The sequence below is a fragment of the Hylaeus volcanicus genome, chromosome 7 (genome assembly GCF_026283585.1).
Source record: "Hylaeus volcanicus isolate JK05 chromosome 7, UHH_iyHylVolc1.0_haploid, whole genome shotgun sequence".
Lineage (NCBI taxonomy): Eukaryota > Metazoa > Arthropoda > Insecta > Hymenoptera > Colletidae > Hylaeus > Hylaeus volcanicus.
Window position 1 is genome coordinate 1025279 of NC_071982.1, and position 24101 is coordinate 1049379.

The window sequence follows — 24101 nt, forward strand, 5'->3', positions numbered from 1 at the left end:
GCGCCGTTGCGGCTTCATTCATAGCGAGGAGTGGGGGACATGGCTCGAGGAAAGGAAGGGGGCGGTCGAGATTCGGCAGAAAATCGAGTTGTATGTATTCTTACGCTGATAAGTATTTAAATGAACGCGATCGTTTGGACGTTGTTCGTGATATCGTTAGGTGTTTCGTTACGTGAACAGTATACAGTTACTATTTCGATGCGTTTAAAAACGTTTGGCAATAGAAAGATATAGGAATCGATCGAAACGGTTTTGTACTCGAGGAACTATTTTTAGACAGAGGGGCGGTCGTTGGCGGCCATGATGGGTGTCAGCGGCAAGTAGTGACGGCATTCGCTTTGCGTCAGTTGGTTTTGTGCGCTGATGGTTAGGCTGAGGTTTTCTGGTTGAGAAGCGCACCATAGGCCAAAACACTTGTACATAGAAACGGTAGATAGCCGCAATTATTATTTCGACTAATTAACAGCGGCTGGAAAACCTCAGGAAGTTTAAAAAAACATCGGAAAAATGACGCAGTTACTACCCATAAGGTTTCAAGAACATCTCCAGGTAGGTGACCCGCTTTTGTACCCGGTTCTTCAATTATTTCGACACGTCGTTGACGATCTACGGTTTTACAAGCCGCATTTTCAACTTCACCTTACGCTCCTAACGCTTTATTATTCCATTAGTCTGCTACTGCTTACTACACTCACGATAGAACGGAAGTTCCGTTAAAACCTTTCGAATTGACATTACTTTGACAGGTATAATACGATCGCACGCTATCCGATACGTGGAAATTTTCATGATTTCAGAGTAGATTCGTGGCGGAATACATCGAGATTAATCGAACGTAGTATTGTCCTATATCGGAAACTTGGCGAGGAAAATAAATTGATTTTTTTTATCAATGAGGGCCACGTATACTCGGCATTATACGCCCCTTATTTCCGTCTTTGTATGTCACGAACTTATTAATTACCAGATTTAGTTTTTCTTTGCAATTCGCTAGATTCGATTAGGATTACCAACAAACGTTTCATCGACAATCTTCTCGCAAATTATCGACACCGACTTTGACCGACCTTATATCTTTGCAACGTATACATACACGAACATCACGTCTATCGACACGATCTCTATATCGACACGTATTTTCATCCGTAGCGAGTTTTCGCGACAACATTTTTAGTAATTGTTTACATAAATGGCGGCCTTACTAATTTCAACGGTTTTCAAGTATGCTTTTCAAGTATGAGGGTACATTAAAACAATAATTGTTCCTTGCTCTCAGTTTTCAAGATGTAATTATCATTGGAACCCTTTCGTTGCCATAAGATTGTATTTGAAAATATTTGTCATTGTTCTTGAGTACGATTCGAACACGAGTCAAAGGTAGCGGTCCAAGTTGATCTCGATTCATTTATAGAGCAACGATGGATACTTTTATATCTACACAATTTGAAAATGTTAAATTCATTATCAATGACCATTTCAATCTATTTAATTCCCTCCAACATATTTAAAAATTGTTGAAATTAGTTACCTATGCGTGAGATCACTGCTAATGTAAAGAATTGTTTGTAAAGTGTTAAGAAGGGTTTCCATGAGAAGACATTGTTGTTGAAAGTACATGTCGATAAGCAGATCGTGTTAATAAGACCTAGTGTCGATATATTGTATACATTAGTCATACATCAAATCACTCAAAGTCAATATTATTGAAACTATTAATGAAACAATATCAGTAAAACCATTGGTGATTTTAAGTACGTCCAAATTATTACATGATAGAGTAAACTTGTAATTTGAATGGGTATTTCATTCATTTTTTTCATTTATACGAGTTTTTATTTTAATTGAGGTACATTTTAATGTATACATTAATATTTCTATATTCGCTCTATATTCTAGATCAAATATATTCTAATTTTATTTTTATATTACATGTACTTTAACATATGGTGTTCACAAAATTTGAATATTCTAAGTGTATAACATCCTTTTCTTATATTTGTATATCCTTCAATAATTATTACAAGATATTACACTTTTTAATTTTTTAAATAATTACAAATAAACATTATTAATTAATATAGTATTTAACAGTAACTGAAATCATTGGTTATGTTGAAGATAGAACTTCCATATGTATTATTTCAGTTTCTGTTATTTCTAAATAGTTTACAATTCAGAATGAATAACATAAATATTAACAAAAGAATACACAATATAATTTGCGAAAAACAATATTTTAAGTTTGTATTTTATTGTTATTGTTACAGCTTACAGCTGTTGGAATTAATGCTAACAATGTTAGCTTTAACACACTCACTATGGAATCTGATAAGTTTATTTGTGTCAGAGAGAAAGTTGGTGATACCGCACAGGTAGTTATTATCGACATGAATGATTCTGCTAATCCCATTAGAAGACCTATTTCTGCAGATTCTGCAATCATGAATCCAGCAAGTAAAGTCATCGCTTTGAAAGGTAACGAATCATTTTTTCCCTCAATTTAAATTAAAATGAAGCATATATATTATAAGTAGTAGTAGTAATATTATCAATATTTAGATTGTGGATGTTTATGTAAATTCATATTTTTATTGATTCATATAAAGAATTGAGATTGAAATAAAAGTATGTTATATCTTCTATAAAATGTATGTTATTGTTGATATTTTATATATTTTTGCACTTGTCCAGATTCTCACAGATATTATAGTATCTTTATTTGTCATAAATGCATAAACATCCACAGTCTATTAATATTATTTGACAAAATCAAATCGGACTACATTTTGATATCTTGCAAAGTATATCTGTTCATAAAAAGAACAGATTCCGCCTTCTAGTGAAAAACATAATACATCCATTATATTTCTTACAATAGCACTGAAAACACTCCAGATCTTTAACATAGAGATGAAATCAAAAATGAAAGCTCATACGATGACAGAAGATGTCGTGTTTTGGAAGTGGATATCTTTAAATACTCTGGCATTAGTAACAGACACCGCAGTATATCATTGGTCCATGGAAGGAGAATCGACTCCGAATAAAATGTTTGATCGACATTCCTCGTTAAATGGTTGTCAAATAATCAACTACAGAACTGATCCAAAGCAAACGTGGCTTTTATTGATTGGTATTTCTGCTCAGCATAATAGAGTGGTTGGCGCCATGCAGCTTTATTCCGTTGAAAGAAAGTGTTCCCAACCGATCGAAGGACACGCGGCTTCTTTTGCCCAATTTAAAATGGAAGGAAACGCAGAACCGAGTAACTTGTTCTGTTTCGCTGTTAGAACAGTTCAGGGTGCAAAGCTTCACATTATCGAAGTAGGTCAACCTCCTGCTGGTAATCATCCTTTCCCAAAGAAGGCAGTAGACGTATTTTTCCCGCCAGAAGCTGGAAATGATTTTCCTGTAGCGATGCAAGTCAGTTCAAAGTATGATGTTATATATCTAATAACGAAATATGGCTACATACACATGTACGATATCGAATCTGCAACATGTATATTTATGAATCGCATATCTGGAGAAACAATTTTTGTCACTGCTCCGCACGAAGCATCTGGCGGAATAATAGGAGTGAATCGAAAAGGTCAAGTATTATCTGTATCTGTCGATGAAGAAAACATAATCCCATACATAAATGGTGTGCTGCAAAATCCCGAACTTGCATTGCGAATGGCCGTGAGAAACAATTTATCAGGAGCTGAGGATTTATTCGTGAGGAAATTTAATATGCTTTTTCAAAATGGACAATACGCAGAGGCAGCAAAAGTTGCAGCAAATGCTCCAAAAGGAATACTTCGAACTCCGACAACTATTCAACGATTCCAACAAGTATATTTGAAGCTCATAATGAATTACTGTGCATAATGTATCGACGTAAGAATAACTGTATGTATGTGTGTGTGTAGGTACCAGCTACACAAGGACAAACATCACCTTTGTTGCAATATTTTGGAATACTTTTGGATCAAGGACAATTAAACAAATATGAATCTTTAGAATTATGTCGCCCAGTGCTTGTACAAGGACGTAAACAACTTCTTGAGAAATGGTTGAAAGAAGATAAACTAGAGTGTAGCGAAGAATTGGGCGACTTGGTGAAACAAGCTGATCCAACATTAGCTCTTAGTGTTTACTTAAGAGCTAATGTTCCCAATAAAGTTATACAATGCTTTGCAGAAACTGGTCAATTCCAAAAAATAGTATTATACGCGAAGAAAGTTTCATACACTCCGGATTATATATTTTTGTTAAGAAATGTCATGAGAATAAATCCTGACCAGGGTGTAGCATTTGCCCAAATGTTGGTTCAAGACGAGGAACCTTTAGCTGATATCAACCAAGTATGTATAATAATATTTATGATGTCTGAAGTATTCTTTATTAAAAATGAATTAATATTTCCTTATTTTTGTAGATTGTGGATATATTCATGGAGCAAAACATGGTGCAACAGTGTACAGCATTTTTGTTAGATGCTTTAAAAAATAATTGGCCGAGCGAAGGACCTTTACAAACGCGTCTTTTAGAAATGAATTTGATGTCTGCTCCGCAAGTTGCCGATGCGATCTTAGGGAACCAAATGTTTACTCATTACGACAGAGCTCATATCGCGCAATTATGCGAAAAAGCTGGATTGTTACAGCGCGCTTTGGAACATTACACCGATTTGTACGATATTAAAAGAGCTGTTGTTCATACACACTTACTCTCTCCAGATTGGCTTGTTGGATTTTTTGGAACATTATCCGTTGAAGATTCTCTAGAGTGTTTGAAAGCAATGTTAACTGCTAATATAAGACAAAATTTACAAATTTGTATTCAAATCGCGACAAAGTATCACGAACAGTTGACCACTAAGGCATTGATAGGTATTTATTATCTATTACATATTCTTCTAATCGTACACTTTGTATAACTAATACTGTCCAATTTGTATAGCTAATACTGTTATTATTTTTAGATTTATTCGAAAGTTTTAAATCGTACGAAGGATTGTTTTACTTCTTGGGATCTATCGTTAACTTTAGCCAGGACCAGGAAGTGCACTTTAAATACATTCAAGCAGCTTGTAAGACTGGACAAATTAAAGAAGTCGAAAGAATTTGTAGAGAAAGTAATTGTTATAATCCAGAACGCGTGAAAAACTTCCTCAAGGAAGCAAAATTGTCTGATCAGTTACCTTTAATAATTGTGTGCGACCGATTTGATTTCGTGCACGATCTTGTACTCTACCTTTACCGAAATAACTTGCAGAAGTACATTGAAATTTATGTTCAAAAAGTGAGTTTATTTATTAATATGCTTTAAATTTAGAATACGAATAATGAGGTTTTTTTTTCTTTGATTACGCGTAAACGAAGATGTAAAATTTCCGTTTAATATTAGCTTGGTTCATTTTTAGGTAAATCCATCACGTTTGCCAGTTGTAGTAGGTGGTTTGTTGGATGTTGATTGTTCAGAGGATATAATAAAGAATCTAATTTTGGTAGTACGCGGACAATTTTCGACTGATGAACTCGTAGAAGAAGTTGAGAAAAGGAATCGTTTGAAACTCTTGCTTCCATGGCTGGAGTCTCGTGTTCATGAAGGTTGTGTTGAGCCCGCGACGCATAATGCATTGGCGAAAATATACATTGACAGTAATAATAACCCTGAAAGATTTCTCAAGTAAGTTTGCTAAATTAATATACATATATATTTTATGAAAGTAAATAAAAGCACCAATGATGGATGGTCTTGCTGCAATCTTTTTACAAATCTTTCGGATAATGAAAATTTTATATATTACGTATTTTACTAATTTTTTCTTTTTTAGGGAGAATCAGTTTTATGACAGTAGAGTAGTAGGGAAGTATTGTGAGAAACGTGATCCGCACTTAGCATGCATCGCATATGAGCGTGGTCAGTGTGATCGGGAGTTGATAAGCGTTTGCAACGAAAATAGTCTTTTCAAAAGCGAAGCCAGATACTTGGTACGACGCAGAGATCCTGATTTGTGGGCTGAGGTTCTTCTGGAAAGCAACCCATACAAAAGGCAACTAATAGATCAGGTTAGTCAATCTTGTCTTAATTTCGGGGTACCCCTGTACGTAAAACTACTGTGCAGTCGCTGAAATTCTTGTTCGTAGGTTGTGCAAACAGCTTTGTCAGAAACTCAAGATCCTGAGGATATATCCGTTACTGTGAAAGCCTTCATGACTGCTGATTTGCCAAATGAGCTTATCGAACTCCTTGAGAAAATTGTACTCGACAGCAGTGTTTTCAGCGATCATCGTAATTTACAAAACCTCTTAATCCTAACAGCAATAAAAGCTGATCGTACGCGCGTAATGGAATATATAAATCGATTGGATAATTATGATGCTCCTGATATCGCTAACATAGCTATTAACAATGAACTATACGAAGAAGCTTTCGCTATCTTTAAGAAATTCGATGTTAACACGTCAGCTATTCAAGTTCTAATCGAGCAAGTTAATAACTTAGACAGAGCTTATGAATTTGCTGAAAGGTGAGACTTCATTTGTAACAAATATAGTATTATTTGTTATCTTTTCTTTTAATCAGTTCGTTTACAAAGATATATTAACATATATATTTTTGTAGGTGTAATGAATCACCAGTATGGTCTCAGTTAGCTAGAGCACAGTTGCAACAAGGTTTAGTTAAAGAAGCCATCGACAGTTTCATTAAAGCAGATGATCCATCAGCATACGTCGACGTTGTCGAGACTGCACATCGAACCTCTCACTGGGAAGACTTAGTTCGTTACTTGCAGATGGCCCGTAAGAAAGCGCGTGAATCTTTTATCGAAAGCGAATTAATATATGCATACGCAAGAACCAATAGGCTTGCAGATCTTGAGGAATTCATTTCTGGGCCTAATCATGCTGATATACAAAAGGTTATACACACATACAAACACATAGTACTATTTTGAAAAACTCACGTTTTTTAATGTAAATTTATATTATGTAATTATTTAGATTGGCGATAGATGTTTCGATGACAAGATGTACGATGCTGCGAAACTTTTGTACAACAATGTATCGAATTTTGCACGATTAGCTATTACGCTTGTTCACTTGAAAGAATTCCAAGGTGCCGTTGACAGTGCTCGGAAAGCAAATTCAACTCGCACTTGGAAAGAAGTATGTTTCGCTTGCGTGGACAGCGGAGAGTTTCGATTAGCACAAATGTGTGGATTACACATAGTTGTACATGCTGATGAACTCGAGGATTTAATTAATTATTATCAAGATCGAGGACATTTCGAAGAACTTATTAATCTCTTAGAAGCTGCACTAGGACTTGAAAGAGCACATATGGGAATGTTTACTGAATTAGCTATACTTTATAGCAAATATAAACCTCAACGAATGAGAGAGCATCTCGAACTCTTCTGGTCCCGCGTTAATATACCAAAGGTATGCTATTTAGGATCTATATTTTAGATCAAATTTGATCTAAAGTGTAGCGAAGAATTAGGTGCAGTAATTTATCAATTTATAGGTACTTCATGCAGCAGAACAAGCACATTTATGGGCAGAACTTGTATTTTTGTATGATAAATATGACGAATATGATAATGCAGTACTCGCAATGATGCAACATCCTACAGAAGCATGGCGAGAAGGCCACTTTAAGGACGTAATAACTAAAGTGGCAAACGTCGAACTTTATTACAAAGCTATACAGTTTTATGTTGAATATAAACCTCTACTTTTGAACGATATATTACTCGTACTTGCTCCGCGTATGGATCATACAAGAGGAGTTGCATATTTCAAACGGACAGGGCATTTACAACTTGTAAAATCATACTTAAGATCAGTTCAAGCTTTGAACAACAAAGCAATTAACGAAGCATTAAACAGTCTACTTATCGATGAAGAAGATTATCAAGGTCTCAGAACATCGATTGATGCGTTCGATAATTTCGATAATATTGCACTGGCACAACAATTGGAGAAACATGAATTAATCGAGTTTAGAAGGATTGCTGCATATTTATATAAGGGAAATAATAGATGGAAACAGTCAGTGGAACTTTGTAAGAAGGACCGACTTTTTAGGTAAATTATACACAAATATTTAAAGTTTTATTGCGCGATTTCATTAAATACTACACTGCGTATTAAGAATCAGATGAAGTTTTGTTAAAATCCACGAAACAATTACGTTTTTGATATGCAGTCTAATAAGTTTTACTTTCTCAAAATCATCCATTTTTTCTTAATTATTATATTTATATTTCAAACAGAGATGCTATGGAATACGCCGCGGAATCTCGAAATTCCGAAGTCGCCCAAGAATTATTAGAGTGGTTCTTGGAAAGAGGATCGAAGGATTGTTTTGCAGCATGCCTGTTTCATTGTTATGATTTGCTTCATCCAGATGTTATTCTAGAACTTTCATGGAGAAATCGCATTTTACACTTCGCCATGCCTTACCTTATACAAGTCGCACGAGAATATATTTCCAAGGTACGACTATTATTTAAAACATGATTTATGATATTACACGAGAGCACAGCAGTAGAGTTTCATGTGTATTTCAACAGGTTGATAAACTGGAGGAAGCTGAAAGTCGGCGTCTCGAAGAAACTGATCATCAAGAACACAAGCCTATGATTATGCGTAAATATTTATTATTTTCACTATTGTAAAGTACATTTGGTGTATTTTTTTTTATAACCGTATATATTTTACATTTGCAGCTGAGCCTCAGTTGATGCTGACAGCAGGACCAGGTATGATGGCACCTGGTTATGCTCCACAAGGTGTATACGGTGCGCCTCCGCAGAATGTTTATGCGCCTACAGCTGCAGCGTATCAGGGCTATGGTATGTGAAATACAATGTGCAACGCATTAAATAACAGAGATCAACAAAATCTACTTTTCTATAATATGTAGGTAGAACAAGATTATTTCAATAGCCCATAATTATTATTAAATGCTGACACAATATCATTAAAGAGAAAAAAGCATTGCTGCGAAACAATTGTAATATAATACAAATAATGAATCCAAAATAAATTACAAAATATTTAAGCGCGAATTTCTAGTTTATGAGTAACATTTATAAAACGATTAATTTACTGTTACAATAATCAAGGAGTACGTGTAGATTCATTGTTTACTAAATTAAAACCATATTAAAAAAAGAAATACATACTTTTCAAAGTATGCATCGTGTTACGGATCTTCAAGCAAATATGCAATAGTTAATTTTAGATATCCTTACTACATTGAAACATTATTGAATTGAATTCGATTCATTCATATTAATTTGCAAGGTAATCATTACATAGTTTTACAAATATATAAATGTATTGTGTACGTACGTGCCTTTGTTTAAGTATTGAACAGAATTTTAGTTTACAGTAATATAAAATTAATGGTCTTAAAAAAGATACTTGGTAAGTTTCGCTTTAATAAATGTCACAAAATTATGAAGTGCTTCCTCTTTGGTAAAAAAAGAAAAAAAAAAGAAACATTTGGCTAATAATACGTAAATGACCATTAAAAGAACATAAGAACTTGACGTTGACGTTTGTTTGAGTCCATTCATGGAAAATGATATAAAAAAAATATATTATTCTGATGCATCATTTTTAGTAGCAAAATGAATCTGTTTATTTAGATTCGTTGAAAAGTTGTTGTCCCAGTCAAATGTATGAGCCTCAAAATACTTAGCAAAATAAATAAAAAAAAAAAGAAGCGTCATATATCAGTACATCAGTATAACAATAAGGGTAAACAAAGCTAAGAAGTCTAAACTGTATGTAATGTATCTAGAAACTTAAATATAGCGAAGATATAAAATACGTTTGTATGTCTATCAGTGTATACTTTAGCATCTGTGTGTGTCGTTGCTGTGGCATGGATAAATAAAAATCTAGCATTTGACCCGACAGCTAAAATGTGAAATATAGAATAGCAACGTTGTTATATGTTCTGCTAAAAAAAAAAAAAAAAACGATAATAAAGGTAGCTCTCTGATATACTCTTACTAGACGAAAAACGTATTTAATCTATTTAAAAAAAAAATTTTTTAAACAATTTGGTCATATTGATGTATGGATATATGTACTAAGACTTGTTTATGTTGGCTACAATATTATTACCTTACCTTCTTTTTGTACACGTTAAATTGAAAGCATGCAACGCCTGTAAAAATATTCGAGGGTTTTCAAATACATAAATTAATTGTAATTTTGTTTATTAACGTGTTCAGTCTTGATAAATGTAATTTGAAGCTTTTTTTCTAACTTTATTGTATTTGGTTAATATAATGTATGTATAGTATCCTATTTGGATGTATTGTTCGTTGAATCATTGTATTAATGTATGATGAAATTATAATACAAGTATTAATGTAAGTTGAGAGGTCAGATTTCAGTGCATATGTAGAAAATGACAGAATCGTATTGTTAACGTTTCTGCTCGTTAAATGATTTAAATTGTCTGTATAAAATGCTCTCCTAACAGGTCAGGATCAATGTACAAGATATGTCGGAAAAATTCAGTCATTTTTCTGGCACATCTCACATTCAATGTTCCTAAAAGAGCAATTTTATTGCATAAGACATTTTCTTATGTCACGCACCTCAGAATAAATGAGAGGTATGCACTTATAAATTGTTCTCATTAATTCATAAGCATAACACGAAAGTTGGAAGTTAAAGAAACTAATACGACAATGTAACAAGACATTTTCGCATACAGTAGAACAATGTTCATTGTGATATTGTCTATTTAAAGTGACTTTCGTTTGGTATTTAATGAGTGCAGTAATTTTGACTGCATGTATTAAATAAAAGTGTTAAAATTAGATAATGCGGACGAGAATCTGTAACATTCCTAATAATCACTTCATCTTCATTGAAATTATGTAATGAATAAAGTTGTAGATTGAAAAGTGTATTTAATGCTGTTTTAAAATCAAATAGTAATGTACAGAGTACAGTAGTGCCATCGTATACGTGGATTCAATATTTGCGATTTATCGTGGCCCCTTAAAAAATGTATTTTATGATTCTTAGTGTTCCGTCATTGAAGCTGTACATTATATTTAAAACATCAGAAGGTTTTACTTTAAATGTACAATGTAATAAAATCTTACTGTGCCTAATTTATCAATTAAATTTCACTGTATTCACGTGTATTGCCCTGAATTACGGTGGCACTACTGTAATTGTATCATTGTTTGGATATTATAAATTATAATAAAATATTAGTAAATTTGGAAACAAACGTACTAAGATTGATTGTTAATTATACAAACATATATATACAAACAAAACCACATCTCTATAATATTGAAAGTCAATATAAAATGTGAATTGATTATCACTATTAAATTTCTTTCAATAAATAGTGATATGATTTGAATGTGTACCTCTTTATATTAATTATATATTTCGATGTATTCATTTGTTATTTGTTAAAATTGGACACTATTTCGCTATGGAAAAATAACACTCTGATATCTTACATTCTTATATAGTGATTTATTATTTAGCAAAGTGTTTCTCAAACTGGCATCCATGAACATGGAGGACTACAAGGAAGTATATTTTTCATTAACATCATTAAAATCTAAATATAGAATGACTAAATCTGGAATTAAGCTCCAAACCATTATTTTACATGTACCACTGAAACCTTTAGGGACTGTAGGTACGTTTGTAGTTACAGGCATGTAAAGAAAACTGAATGATGGATAATAGAAAGTAATCCATGCTTTTTGTAGCATAAACATAAGTTAATGTTTATTGTATTTAATATTTATGTGATACAAAACAATAGAATATATCAAATAGAAGATATCAATTCACACATCAGAGTTCATAGACTCGTCCACTCTTTAATTTTTTTATTGTTCGTTCAGTAGGTCTAATAGAAAGATCTTTTCCAAAGAATTCTAGTTTTACTCCATTTAAACAAATATTCATAACAACCACATCCTTAGGTACAGCTGAAAAGCAATGCAAATATGAACGTGTATAATTTAAAAACATTTAATACAAGAGAAAATAAAAAATGATTCGCGTACTTCTAATGACATTGTCTTTTCCACATATTCTGAAGGTAGTTTTAGTATCTTGTATAACTATTCCACTTATTCCAATTAAACTAGGGCATTTTGATTCAACAACTGACACTTCGGCACCATGGAAATCTGCTTTAATTAATTGTTGATTAACTGTTTCCCAATTAGAATCTGTAGGATCTTTTGGTACATTATTAAAAAACTTGTCACCCAGCATTTGTTGCATATAATTTAACCATAATTGATTTAATGGTAACAAATCATTATATTTCATATTAGTTTTACAACCAATTTTACGCAAACCAAGTTGCATTCGTTTTCTACTGGTCAACAGCTTCCCCTTACATCTTTTCTTTTTATTCCATTTACTTTTATGTTTACTGAGTATAAGTGACTACAAAATAATTATACATTTTAGCTTATATAAATTTTTTTTTAGACAACATTTAGTACTATTCAATGTAGTTTATCTCTTAGAATCGTTTCTTAATCTCTACCAGAATTACCTTCCTCAATTCGTCTTGTATAGAGCAAGTATCATTAGATGGCAATGTATTTTGTAAAAAGTTTGTTATATATTGTTCGCTGTTTTTACACGTACTAATTTGTCTTGTTATACTATTAGGCAGTGTTAAACATATACTACCTGTAACAGTGAATACTAATTGTTTATGAAAAAAATAACATATGATGGCCATAATGTTGATATATTATTTCATATATACATACGATTTGATTCTGCCATTACAGTAACTAATATAATATAAACAATTAAGTAATTGGGTGTGTTTTGGTCACTGTCAAATCTCAATAATCAAATTGCAATGTAAATACAAATGAATAGTATAGTAAACTGAGTATACATATCAGTGGTGCAACCTCGTGGTTCTTTCTCAACTGTAACTAATCAAAACAAAGCTCAATTACATATTTTTTACAAGAGAATTCTAAAATTATTATTTGATTATGATTTTTAATAAAACAAAGTAGTAATTGCTACAATTACAGTTGCAATTTGTTTCTCAAGTATTATTTTATCCAACGTAGTCGTCGTGAAATCGAGGGCGCGGCAACTTAGAGATAAACTAACACACCGGATAGTTAGGTTGCCGCGTAACAGGGGCTCTCTGGCGCCTACGAGATGACAACCGATCCGACAAATCGGCTAGTTCGGTTGCCGCATATCAGGGGCACACCTGCGCCTACGAGATGACAACCAAACCAACAAGCACACTACTATCGGTTACCGCATACTGGGAGCATCCGTGCATAAAAATAAAAGAAATGCGTGCAAATACATAAAAATAAGTGAAAAGATGTACAAATAGTTATAAGTAAGCATTATTGAAATAACTTGTAATTATATGGTTACTTTAATAAACAATCAAACAAACAAACAAACAAACGTGTCAGATTTTATTCGTGCCACCTCCCCGCATATCATATTCTTCTGATAACAAAAGGTAAGTTCCGAGCCAGAATTAAAAATTATAATACCCCGTCACTCATCACATTCTCCTGATACAAAAGGTAAGTATAGGGATCCAATTAAAAGTTATATCACCTCTTCGCATATCATGTTCTCGTGATACAAAAGGTAAGTTTCGAGACATAAGTAAAAATTATGAAATCTCCTCGATCATCACGTTCTCCTGATACAAAAGGTAAGTATAGAGATTCGATTAAAAGTTACGCCACCTCTTCACGTATCGTGTTCTCCTAATACAAAAATGTAAAATCCTTCTTCTGGCCGATTTTGGATTTTGGTATCAGGAGCACATGATATGCCAAGAGATGGCACCGTTTGCGCCTACGGACAGGCAACCGGTCCGACATGTCTGTCAGTACGGGTTGCCTAATTCAAGGGGCACATTTTCGGTACATTTCGTGATTCTGGCCAATTTCGCATTTTGGAAAAGTCAACAATGTTGCAAATGGCTCCTCTCAAACCTTTGACAATGTTGCAAATCGCTCCTCTCCAAACTTCAACAATGTTGCAAATCGCTCCTCTCCAAACTTCAACAATGTTGCAAATCGCTCCTCTCAGATTTGTGACGGGAAACGACGGATTTTTACTCCGGGTATCAGGAGCACATGATATGCGAGGAGATGGCACGAGGAATTTTTGGTACGTATCGAATTTTGGTCAAAAGTTTACTCCTGGTATCAGGAGAACATGATATGCGAAGAGGTGTCATAACTTTTATTTGAATCTCGATACTTACCTTTTGTATCAGGAGAATATGATATTTTAAGAGTTGTCATAACTTTTAATTGAATCTCGATACTTACCTTTTGTATCAGGAGAACGTGATGGTCGAGGAGGATTCATAATTTTTAATTCTGTCTCGAAACTTACCTTTTGTATCAGGAGAATATGATATTTGAAGAGGTGTCATAACTTTTAATTGAATCTCAATACTTACCTTTTGTATCAGGAGAACATGATATGCGAAGAGATGCGCAGAGATGCCCCTGTTACGCGGCAACCAATGCTGACATGTGGTCGGTCCGTTTGCCGTCTCGTAGGCGCCAGGTGTACTCCTGATATGCGGCAACCGAACTAGCCGATTTGTCGGATCGGTTGTCATCTCGTAGGCGCCAGAGAGCCCCTGTTACGCGGCAACCTATACTGGCATGGTGGTCGATTCGGTTGCCATCTCGTAGGTGCAGGAATGCCCCTTTCATGCAGCAACCTATACTAGCCTGTTAAGCCTGTATGTCGATTCGGTTGTCATCTCGAAGTTTCTGCGAACCTTTAACCACATAGTACTGTATAGTCGAAGGCTGTGATGCTGAGCTGCTTTCAACTGACGCATGCGCACTGTTTTCTGTAAGAGTATAGTGTCTAATATGACCACAGTAGTGGCGCCCTAAGAAATAATAAAAGCATAAAAGAATTGGGACTACGCATCGTTTCTTGTAGCTACAATACTGTGCCTTCAAGTTTTTCAACGCGCATGTGCTAGCTGGAAGCAGCACTGGCATCACAGGTTATAATCAAGGTGCACTCCAGCTCTCATCGTGATTGTGCATGATCATTGATGATCATGCACATCATGCACGATCGTGCACTGAACCCACCGCGATGTACAGCACGTATAGAATTTAATGAATTTGTTACGCAAATTATCTAAAAATTTATTTAGGAAAGAAGCTGTTGAAAGTACCCGCCGATTATTTCGTTGTTTTCGAGAAGTATCTAAACATTCAACAAAACATGACCAACATCAAAACATCCAACATTTAGTAGATTTTGTCGCATGCAATTTTACATTTGATTTTACATTTTGACGTATGACGCATACATGGATAGATCATCTACTACTAGAATTTGCTAAAATATACTCATTCAGTCTCGTAGACGTAAAACTACTTCGCAATGATACTTTCGCGTTGCACATAAAGTGTCATTGCCTAACAGTGGACGTTTAAACTATTATAAAGATGAAAGCAAGAATTTTGAAACGTCTACGAGGATCTGAAAAAGGTTACAGCTACGATATAAAATTTGATCATAATTTCAGGTCTCCCTTATTGCCACATAGACTGCAAGACAGTTTAATGTGAACAAAATTCTTCAAAGGAAAAAGTCAAAAATTGTTGGTGGAATGGTATATACATGATTATATAGACGCGTACTGTAATACGCGTTAGTTATCACAGAATATCGTAGTACAATACACACAATTTCCTAGAGTGTCATGTAAACGCAAGTCGGTCATGGTTACGAATCACGATCACGGTTGCTGTCCAGATCACGATCACAGGCACGGTTACAGTCATGCTTCTGACTTCCCTTTGACGGCCAACGAACTCTCTCGTTCCTTCTCTTTTTCTCCTTTCGTTCTTCTTTTCTTTCTATCAGTTACAGTTCGCCTAACGATGATGCTAGATGCATTTAGGTTATACCGCAAAGCAAATTTTCGCTCCTGGCGAAGATCGGAGAGTTGTTTGTTTATCTTAAAATAATTCTGATAAATATCATAAATAATACGTATCATACGTGACTTACAACGTATTTAAAACAATTCCGATAACATGCCTACGGATTCCTCAAATTAGTAAATATAGAAATGAAACTTGACATGTTGGATAATTAGAATAGTATTTCTCATACGTTAATTATTATAATTTTCTTTGGAATATATAAGTTTGAAATTAAGGTACCCGTTAGGTTATGTCTATGGTATGACAATTACTGTTATAACCTCTGTTTGGAGACACTTGGTAACATAAACTATATTTCTATATTTAAGAAAAATATTTATCAATTAAAACTTGCAATTATTGCATCCACCATGGTTCCATACCTGAAAGAATTAAAGAATTAAAGTGAAAGAAGTGCAATACAATAAAAAGTCCGATACGTTATTTTGGACACAAAGAAAAGTATAATGTTTCCAAGTTTCGTCAACGTTGCAGCTACAATAGCATCATGAAGCGGGTCAGATGACAAGCTGATGCAGTATCACCTGTAAGAACCTGTGCCGCGAACGCTTAAGAAATTCGCAAAGAAAGAAATTTATAATTAAATGTTCTGCGTCCGCGATTTGCGAGAAAAAGAAAAAGAAATTAGTGTAAGCCTCTCGTTAGACACGCTCGGAAGTTCCAGACTTCCTGAACGAAATCGGATGAAATTCTGACCAGGCCATTAAAACGAATTAATTCTTAATACTTGTACACGCTTTTGATCACAATAGTGCCAATTTTGTTCTTTCTTTTTTTTTTTTTTTTTTAATATTTTGTTAATTAATCGAATCATCGATAGAGTCCTACTAATAATCGACTAATTTACTTCTACGAGTGTCCTAGAAGTATAATTAATATTTCGAGAATTTACGATAATTTCATTCGTAAAGCTCAGGAAATTTACGGAATTATTAAAAATTAGAATGGTCTTTTGTTTCGAGGGAAATAAAATAAATATAGAAGTATTTGTCTGCAAATGTTGTTTACATTAAAACAAAATTAACATACAATGAGAAGAGCGGGATAAAACAAGGAAGCAGGATATCGAAAGAAAAATGTAAAACGATAAGTCGATCAAGGACGAACTATATACCGTTTGTTATTTCGAATTAGTGAATTTTCGCGCAACGAAAAAGTTAATTATCATCGCAGAAACTCTATCGTAACATAAGTAGGACAAAATAACTGTACACCGTTTAACTGTAAACTGTCTATGCCAGTAAGATTAAATTTCTAACTATACAGATGTGCACGCGTTTTACGTAAGAATCTGATATAATCTTATTTTATAGTTAACAGATTTATCAAAACACAGTTTGATTTTTTATCAAATGAGCTAGAGAACTATTTGGAAATTTTTGTACAAAGAATTATCGATTTAGAACATTATACGAGGTGCTAGTATCGCAACATTATTTCTATTAAATTATTTACTTAGGATACCGTTGCATTCTATATTCTACAGGGTGTCCAAAAAATGTTGTAACACCTTGAAAGGGGTGGTTCGGGGGGTGATTTGAAACAACTTTTTCCTTAGCGAAAATGTTGTCCGAGGCTTCGTTAAGGAGATATTAACGGAAAACACTGACCAATCAGAGCGCGAGGATGCCGTTGGAGCGGCCGCGGTAGCGAAAGCTACGAGCTAAGCGGCCGCGCTCATACGCGAACAAGTGACTCAACGTGCATCGAAGGCCATTGGACGCGGTCGCTTAGCTCGTAGCCTTCGCTACCGCGGCCGCTCCAACGGCATCCTCGCGCTCTGATTGGTCGACGTTTTCTCTTAATATATCCTCAACGAAGCCTCGTACAACATTTTCGCTAAGGAAAAAGTTATTTCAAATCACCCTTCGAATCTCCCCTTTCAAGGACCTCCAACATTTTTGGGACACCCTGTATATTTAACAGATGCCCAATTATGGATGTCCTTTGTGAAATAAATGGCAGTGGCATTTCGAAATCTCCTGAAAATGAGCCAAACGAATATTAAAGAAGAAAATGGAACTCGTGAAAGATAAAAATCATGGAGATTGAAAGAAAATGCGGTACAAAGCTATCGGGAAAAGAGTAATTACAAAGTAGGGTGGTCAATCCACAGCTCACGGCCCTCCACAAAGTCGACAGTTCGATGCCTGTCTGCTGTTCCCCACCGTTGTTTCTTTCTGTTTCCCGTATTAAAACGGCGCACGCGCGATATCCTGACAGACCTGCACAGTGCCGTGCTTTCAAGGAATAGTGCTAGAACTTGCTTCATTCGTCGCACTAGATAATTTCATCCATTTTATAATATCCAACGACATAACGTTGTACCTGTAATCATTTCCATTCTAGCGCATCGAAACGCTCTAATTATGATACGCTAATCGAATTGCCAGTTATAATAAACATATGAAAAAATCGTCTAATAACTTATCCAATATTCCACTCTATGTACATTCCTGGTACTATGGTGAGTACGGATATGCGCATGCGTTGGAAGTCCTGTGGGATCCTTAACACAATCGGGAGAGAACCAGCGAGTTAAGTCAGTCGCCGGGTATCTTTATTGTGACGAACGTAATTTGGTGATCGTGACTCGTACTTTCCTTACTTACTTTTCCCTGTCTTTTTTTCCTGTGTTCTTCTACAACAAGTACGTACATCTTCTTTTCAATCGCTTTATCCGGTGAGTTAGTACGACTGCTTGGCAACAGAAGCTTAAGTTTCCCTCGACGATTTCCATCACTTCGTCTGGGAATAGACGTATTTATTCGTTAAACTCGTGCACAATTTCAATTGCGCGGATACATGGTACTCTCGCTTATCGATTGCTCTGTTCGCTAACAAAAGCCGCACTTTATAACCTTATAGAAAAATTATCTTACTTTAGTGTGTATTATACGGGCTTGATTAAATCGTATCTTTAGTTATAATTTCCGAGCTTGGTTTTAGATTCCCGTAAATCTTGGGTCCCGTAATGTTTTTTTATTGTTTCGTACATTCAACTTGATTCGGATTATCCTTGTACAGTGATATCTCGTGTTTATAATTTAAAGCTTCGATGTTATCGATTGAGTTACCGTGGCTTGTTTTAAAATGTCACAAAACTACATGGTTATTTTCAAATTTTAAACTAGTTATTTTCAAATTCTGATTTCCTTAAAGTGTTATTCATTTTCTATTGTTTATCGACAAATCGAAATTAAGCATCGAATAATTTAAAAAATTCTTCACACTTTCGTATTTAATATTTTAATATTTTAATTAATAAATTACCCATTATATTCATCTGAATAGAGATAAATTAATTTCAAATTAATAATACAACAAGAACGATTTTCTATTGATTTTATCAACTGCTAAGTAAGTAAATAAAATAACGGAAAGAAGTGTACGATTTTTGTTTGTCTTGTGTTATAAGTCCTGGTGATTAGAAATCGTACACCGCGAAAGTAACTAGATTAATATGGCTTAGATTACTATAGTAAGAATTAGAAAAGAAATATCTGAAATATAAGCGAGAAAATGTACAAAATATTTTTTCCGAAATGAACAAAAATAAATGTATAATGGATGGAAGTTTAATTCAGTTTTATAGAGTCAGAAAAACTTCCGTACAGATCGAAAGATTTTTGTATTGTTTTACCATTAGACAAGTTGGCCCCACCCAGACGGAAGTCACGTAGAAATGAGTCACCGAATTCAGAGTTCGAAATAAATCATCCCCTACGAAAGAAAAAATTCTCGTGGCGAAAATAGCGTTATTTAAAGTTTAAGAACGCGTTCAGTAAACTATTTTTCATGGGCAGGTTTTGTTAAGCTTGAATCTCTCGAATGCCTCGATCTCGAAATCTCTTATGTGGAATATTACAATATTTTCCTATTATTTTATATAATTACTTAGTATGTAGCGAATGTATATATTGAAATATTGAAAATTTATAGTAATTTTTACTAAATATGGAATATGCCTATTGTCTTTACACGAATGTTTCTCGAACTATGTACAAAAAAATAATTATTTTAAATTGTAATAAAATTTGCATCGATCCATTACTATAAATAAAATGGTAAAAGAGTGTTTGTCTTTCTTTTACATTAAAATGGAAATGTTGATGTAATTACAAATAATTATTTTTAATGTAATTATCAATGACTACGACTGAAAATACTAAAAATAGTAATGTCTGATTTATTCTTGATTGCAATTGCAGAAGCAATTTATAGGATTTTTACCACACGCGCGCTTAAACGTCAATCAATTAAACTAAACGATGCAGACCAACGGATCTGAAAATGTCGGTTCCGAAAATGCAAACGAGAAAACGGGATGGACGGTAATCCTCAATTTTTTTTAAATTACATTTTGTATGAGTCCATGTATATAATATAGTAATTTACATTTTTTTTTGAGAATTATTATAGTAATTACGTTTGTTACAATTATCGAAAGTGCATACTTTAAAGTAATTAATTATAATTAATTATTGAAATGGTTTACCTTTATTAAAAGTGTATACTTCAAAGTAATCAATTATAATTAATTATTGAAATGATTCATTTAACATAAATTAAAAGTTTATATGTTTGAATAAAATGAATCTAATAGATAATCATAAGTAAACTAAATTTCTTTAAGACTGAACTTCAATGTAATTAAATTCAGCATTACATCTATTTTTGTATTTTGTACTTTTGTCATTGTTAAGTATAATTTATTTATATTTTAGGTGGGATTAATAAATGGAAAATTTAAGTACCTTACTGCGGAAACATTTGGATTTAAAATCAATGCAAATGGGTCGAGTTTAAAGAAGAAGCAGTTATGGACTCTGGAGGGCAGTGAACAACAAGTTTTTCTTCGCTCTCATTTGGATCGCTATTTAGCAGTGGATCAGTTCGGAAATGTTACTTGCGAAGCAGAGGATCCTAGTGATCCTGGTTGTGCTTTCCAAATTCAACTGGCTTCTGATGGTACTTGAAAATATATAATCAATATATGAAATATATATTCAATATATAAACCATTTTTTAATATTTAATTCATCTTTGATTAACTTAGGAAGCGGAAGGTGGGCTTTGAAGAACATCCAGAGAGGATATTTCCTAGGTTCAAGTCAGGATGAATTAAAATGTATGGCCAAAGCTCCAGGTGAAGCTGAATATTGGCTTGTACATCTTGCAGCTAGACCTCAAGTAATTAATATTTCTAACAATTATATGCGATTATTAACCCTTCAGCAGTCTACCTAAAAGTTGTAACATGCGAATATTACACCCTTGTGAATTTGTCTGACTCTTAAAATAAATTAATATATTTTTCTTTAGGTAAATTTAAAATCTGCTGGAAGGAAACGTTTTGCTCATTTGAGTGCAACTCAAGATGAAATTCACGTGGATGCACCAGTTCCTTGGGGCGAGGATACACTCTTCACTTTAGAATTTCGTCCTATCTCTATGGAAGATAATGGACAGGAACATGCAAAGTCTGAAGGTGGACATTACGCTCTTCATACTTGCAATAATAAATATCTAGCACGCGATGGAAAACTCTTGGATACCTGTACACGAGACTGCCTCTATGCAGCTGAGTTCCATGCTGGATTACTTGCACTCAGAGACTTGTATGGATCATATTTGGCCCCAATTGGAAGCAAGGCTGTCCTAAAATCAAGATCGACAACAGTAACGCGAGATGAATTATTCTCTTTGGAAGAATCACTACCGCAGGCCTCGTTTGTTGCTGCCTTGAATCAACGATACGTTTCTGTTAAACAAGGAGTTGATGTAACAGCTAATCAGGATGAAATCTCTGGACACGAAACGTTCCAATTAGAGTTTGATCGTGTAACGAAAAGGTGGTATGTACGTACCATGCAAGATCGTTACTGGAGCCTTGAAGCTGGAGGTGGAATTCAGGCATCGGAGCATAAGCGCTCTTCCAATGCTTTGTTCGATTTGATTTGGCAATCGGAGGATGGTACAGTAGCTTTACGCGCTAACAATGGCAAATTCTTGGCAACCAAACGCTCTGGACACCTCTACGCCAATGCAGATTCTGTAAACGGAGGGGATTCAGATGTTAGCAAATACTACTTTTACTTGATGAATAGGCCTGTTTTGGTTTTGCGTTGTGAACAAGGATTCGTAGGACCTAAAAGTGCATCGAGCTCAAAACTGGAATGCAATAAAGCTATCTACGAAACCATCAGAGTGGAGAGATGTGAGCGCGGAATCGTTAGATTTAAAGGTAAACAATTCTTCTAATGGATTTTTCAACGAAATATTTTTTGCATTGTAAACAAATTAGAAGTATGTGTTTTAAATAATTTTGTGTTACAGGTCAAAACGGCAAGTATTGGCACGCAGACAGTGAAGGAGTAAACGTGGATTCTGATATTCCATCCGATGGTTTTTATCTGGAATTGCGAGAACCGTCTCGTATTTGCATTAAACATACTGATGGAAGATATCTTGCAGCAGGAAAAAATGGAGCATTGCGTTTGGGAGAAACGGATTACGAAACTGCTACGAAATGGGAATTCTAAAAAAGCCAATCATCATGTAATAGCTGTGTTTTTTTCAAACTATTTTTGGATTTAATTCAATTTTCATATATTTAAACAAATAATACATACCATAACGTATAAAGAAGGGAAAGAAGAATTAATTTTTAAAGAGGGCCAAGTGCATAAAATAAGACTTAACGAAAAATGTTATGTGACACAAAACTATAAGAAATCAGTAAAATTAATTGAAAGCAACGTTAAAACGGAAAGTATTCTATTAGAGTTTTAAAAAAACACAGCTAAAATCCAATGTCCTTTTTATAGCTTCGAATGTAATCTAATATCATATTTATAAGTACAGGAAGAGCTCCTATCAAGTACTTAATTAGGAGTACATTGTCGAATTGACTTTTCTACGATTTTTTACATTACTTTTAACTAATGACCTTTTCTACTCATGAAATATTTTATAAGACTGATATTTGCAGAGTAATTAGTGATTATCACACCGTTCCTTAAGTAATGCAAGATTGAAGTTTTCTTTTTTTTTATTATTATTTCTTTACGATAAAGTAATCGAATCGTTTCTTAGCCGTGTAAATTGATATAATTTGGAATACTATATTTTTTTGATATATTACGCTCAACCGATTGGCTGTTTACGCACTAATGACAACAATTTATTTATCGTATTGTTGACATTTTTCAGATACGCTTATATTTTGAATCGTGGTATAAATGATAGCGGTTGTAACATAATAACACGAAAAATACTAATAATCTGGCCGAATATTTGTGTTAACAAAATTCAGTTTTCTAGTCTTTATTAATAATTATTGCTACTTCTGTTACTCGAATATTTATGAAAAAGTTCATACACTATACAGCATACTTACGAGCTATGACGATAAGCGAAATAGTATTTCCGTTAAGAAAACTAATCATTCCATAAAATAAACATATTTGCTTTTCATTACTCAGTCATATGCTATTGACATAAACGCACAAATTCATCGTTAGTGTAAACTTGCTATCTAGTGTACATAATTTTAAATCAACATAACAATTGAATTACTCTGTGTAATTTGAGACCACGCTTTTTTCTACATTACAAATTCACATTCCGCGAGCTATGTAAAGAGCGAAACATTTTTTAAAACATTTTGATAATCTTTACAGCATAGTTCGTTTTAAGAAAAAATTGATAGTGAGTTTCATATTATTTAATACAGATTTTGTGGGCGTGTAACTTATCTATTAGCTTATCAATAGAAAACTTTTCCTTCGTTTGTCGAATTTTTTCAATGTTTCTGAAATGTACCGATGTTTTGATTCGACAAAAAGGGATAAGTTATTTTTCTAGTTGTCTTTTATCTTTTATAGAATACTGTACCTTCTCTTTACTCTTTTTTTTTTTTTTAATTATAAGCAACGTTAACGTTAAGATCGTAATTTCAACGAATCAATTTGTAATTTACATTATTTATCATATTGAGGAAAGCGGGATAAATTAAATGCATTATGTAAGCAATAAATTCTGCTATCAAAAACTTATTCGATATGGATTATTATTAACG

At 33.8% G+C, this 24101-nt stretch overlaps 3 protein-coding genes and 1 long non-coding RNA gene across 6 annotated transcripts; 2 read left to right on the top strand and 2 right to left on the bottom strand.

Moving 5' to 3' along the window:
• Positions 1-47: 47 nt before the first annotated feature.
• LOC128879301 (clathrin heavy chain) lies at positions 48-10938 on the top strand. The gene is made up of 15 exons (XM_054128310.1): positions 48-549; positions 2268-2475; positions 2879-3837; positions 3915-4349; positions 4424-4877; positions 4970-5289; positions 5411-5676; positions 5825-6059; positions 6138-6520; positions 6616-6913; positions 6996-7436; positions 7522-8084; positions 8273-8495; positions 8573-8648; positions 8729-10938. The coding sequence occupies exons 1-15, from the start codon at positions 508-510 to the stop codon at positions 8860-8862; spliced, it is 5037 nt and encodes a 1678-aa protein (XP_053984285.1). The 5' UTR covers positions 48-507; the 3' UTR covers positions 8863-10938.
• Positions 9975-13453, bottom strand: LOC128879302 (ribonuclease P protein subunit p29). Its single transcript, XM_054128311.1, has 5 exons — positions 13074-13453; positions 12797-12970; positions 12574-12713; positions 12071-12461; positions 9975-11992 (listed from the first exon to the last, which is right to left on the bottom strand). Exons 2-5 carry the CDS (start codon positions 12810-12812, stop codon positions 11856-11858), a joined length of 684 nt encoding a protein of 227 aa, XP_053984286.1. The 5' UTR covers positions 12813-12970; positions 13074-13453; the 3' UTR covers positions 9975-11855.
• Positions 13454-13586: 133 nt separating this feature from the next.
• Positions 13587-20190, bottom strand: LOC128879635 (uncharacterized). 2 transcript variants are annotated; one of them, XR_008457672.1, is made up of 4 exons: positions 18901-20190; positions 18112-18766; positions 15124-16380; positions 13587-15085 (listed from the first exon to the last, which is right to left on the bottom strand). It is a non-coding gene; the product is annotated as an uncharacterized LOC128879635 (long non-coding RNA). The 2 variants fall into 2 exon arrangements; XR_008457671.1 differs by having other exon boundaries at positions 13587-16380.
• On the top strand, positions 18516-24044 carry LOC128879634 (protein singed). Of its 2 annotated transcripts, none has more exons than XM_054128959.1 (6): positions 18516-18668; positions 20230-20352; positions 20746-20989; positions 21078-21211; positions 21344-22265; positions 22358-24044. In XM_054128959.1, the coding sequence occupies exons 2-6, from the start codon at positions 20290-20292 to the stop codon at positions 22561-22563; spliced, it is 1569 nt and encodes a 522-aa protein (XP_053984934.1). In that variant the 5' UTR covers positions 18516-18668; positions 20230-20289; the 3' UTR covers positions 22564-24044. The 2 variants fall into 2 exon arrangements, with proteins under 2 accessions (XP_053984934.1, XP_053984935.1); XM_054128960.1 differs by having other exon boundaries at positions 18567-18701.
• The last annotated feature ends 57 nt before the right edge of the window (positions 24045-24101 follow it).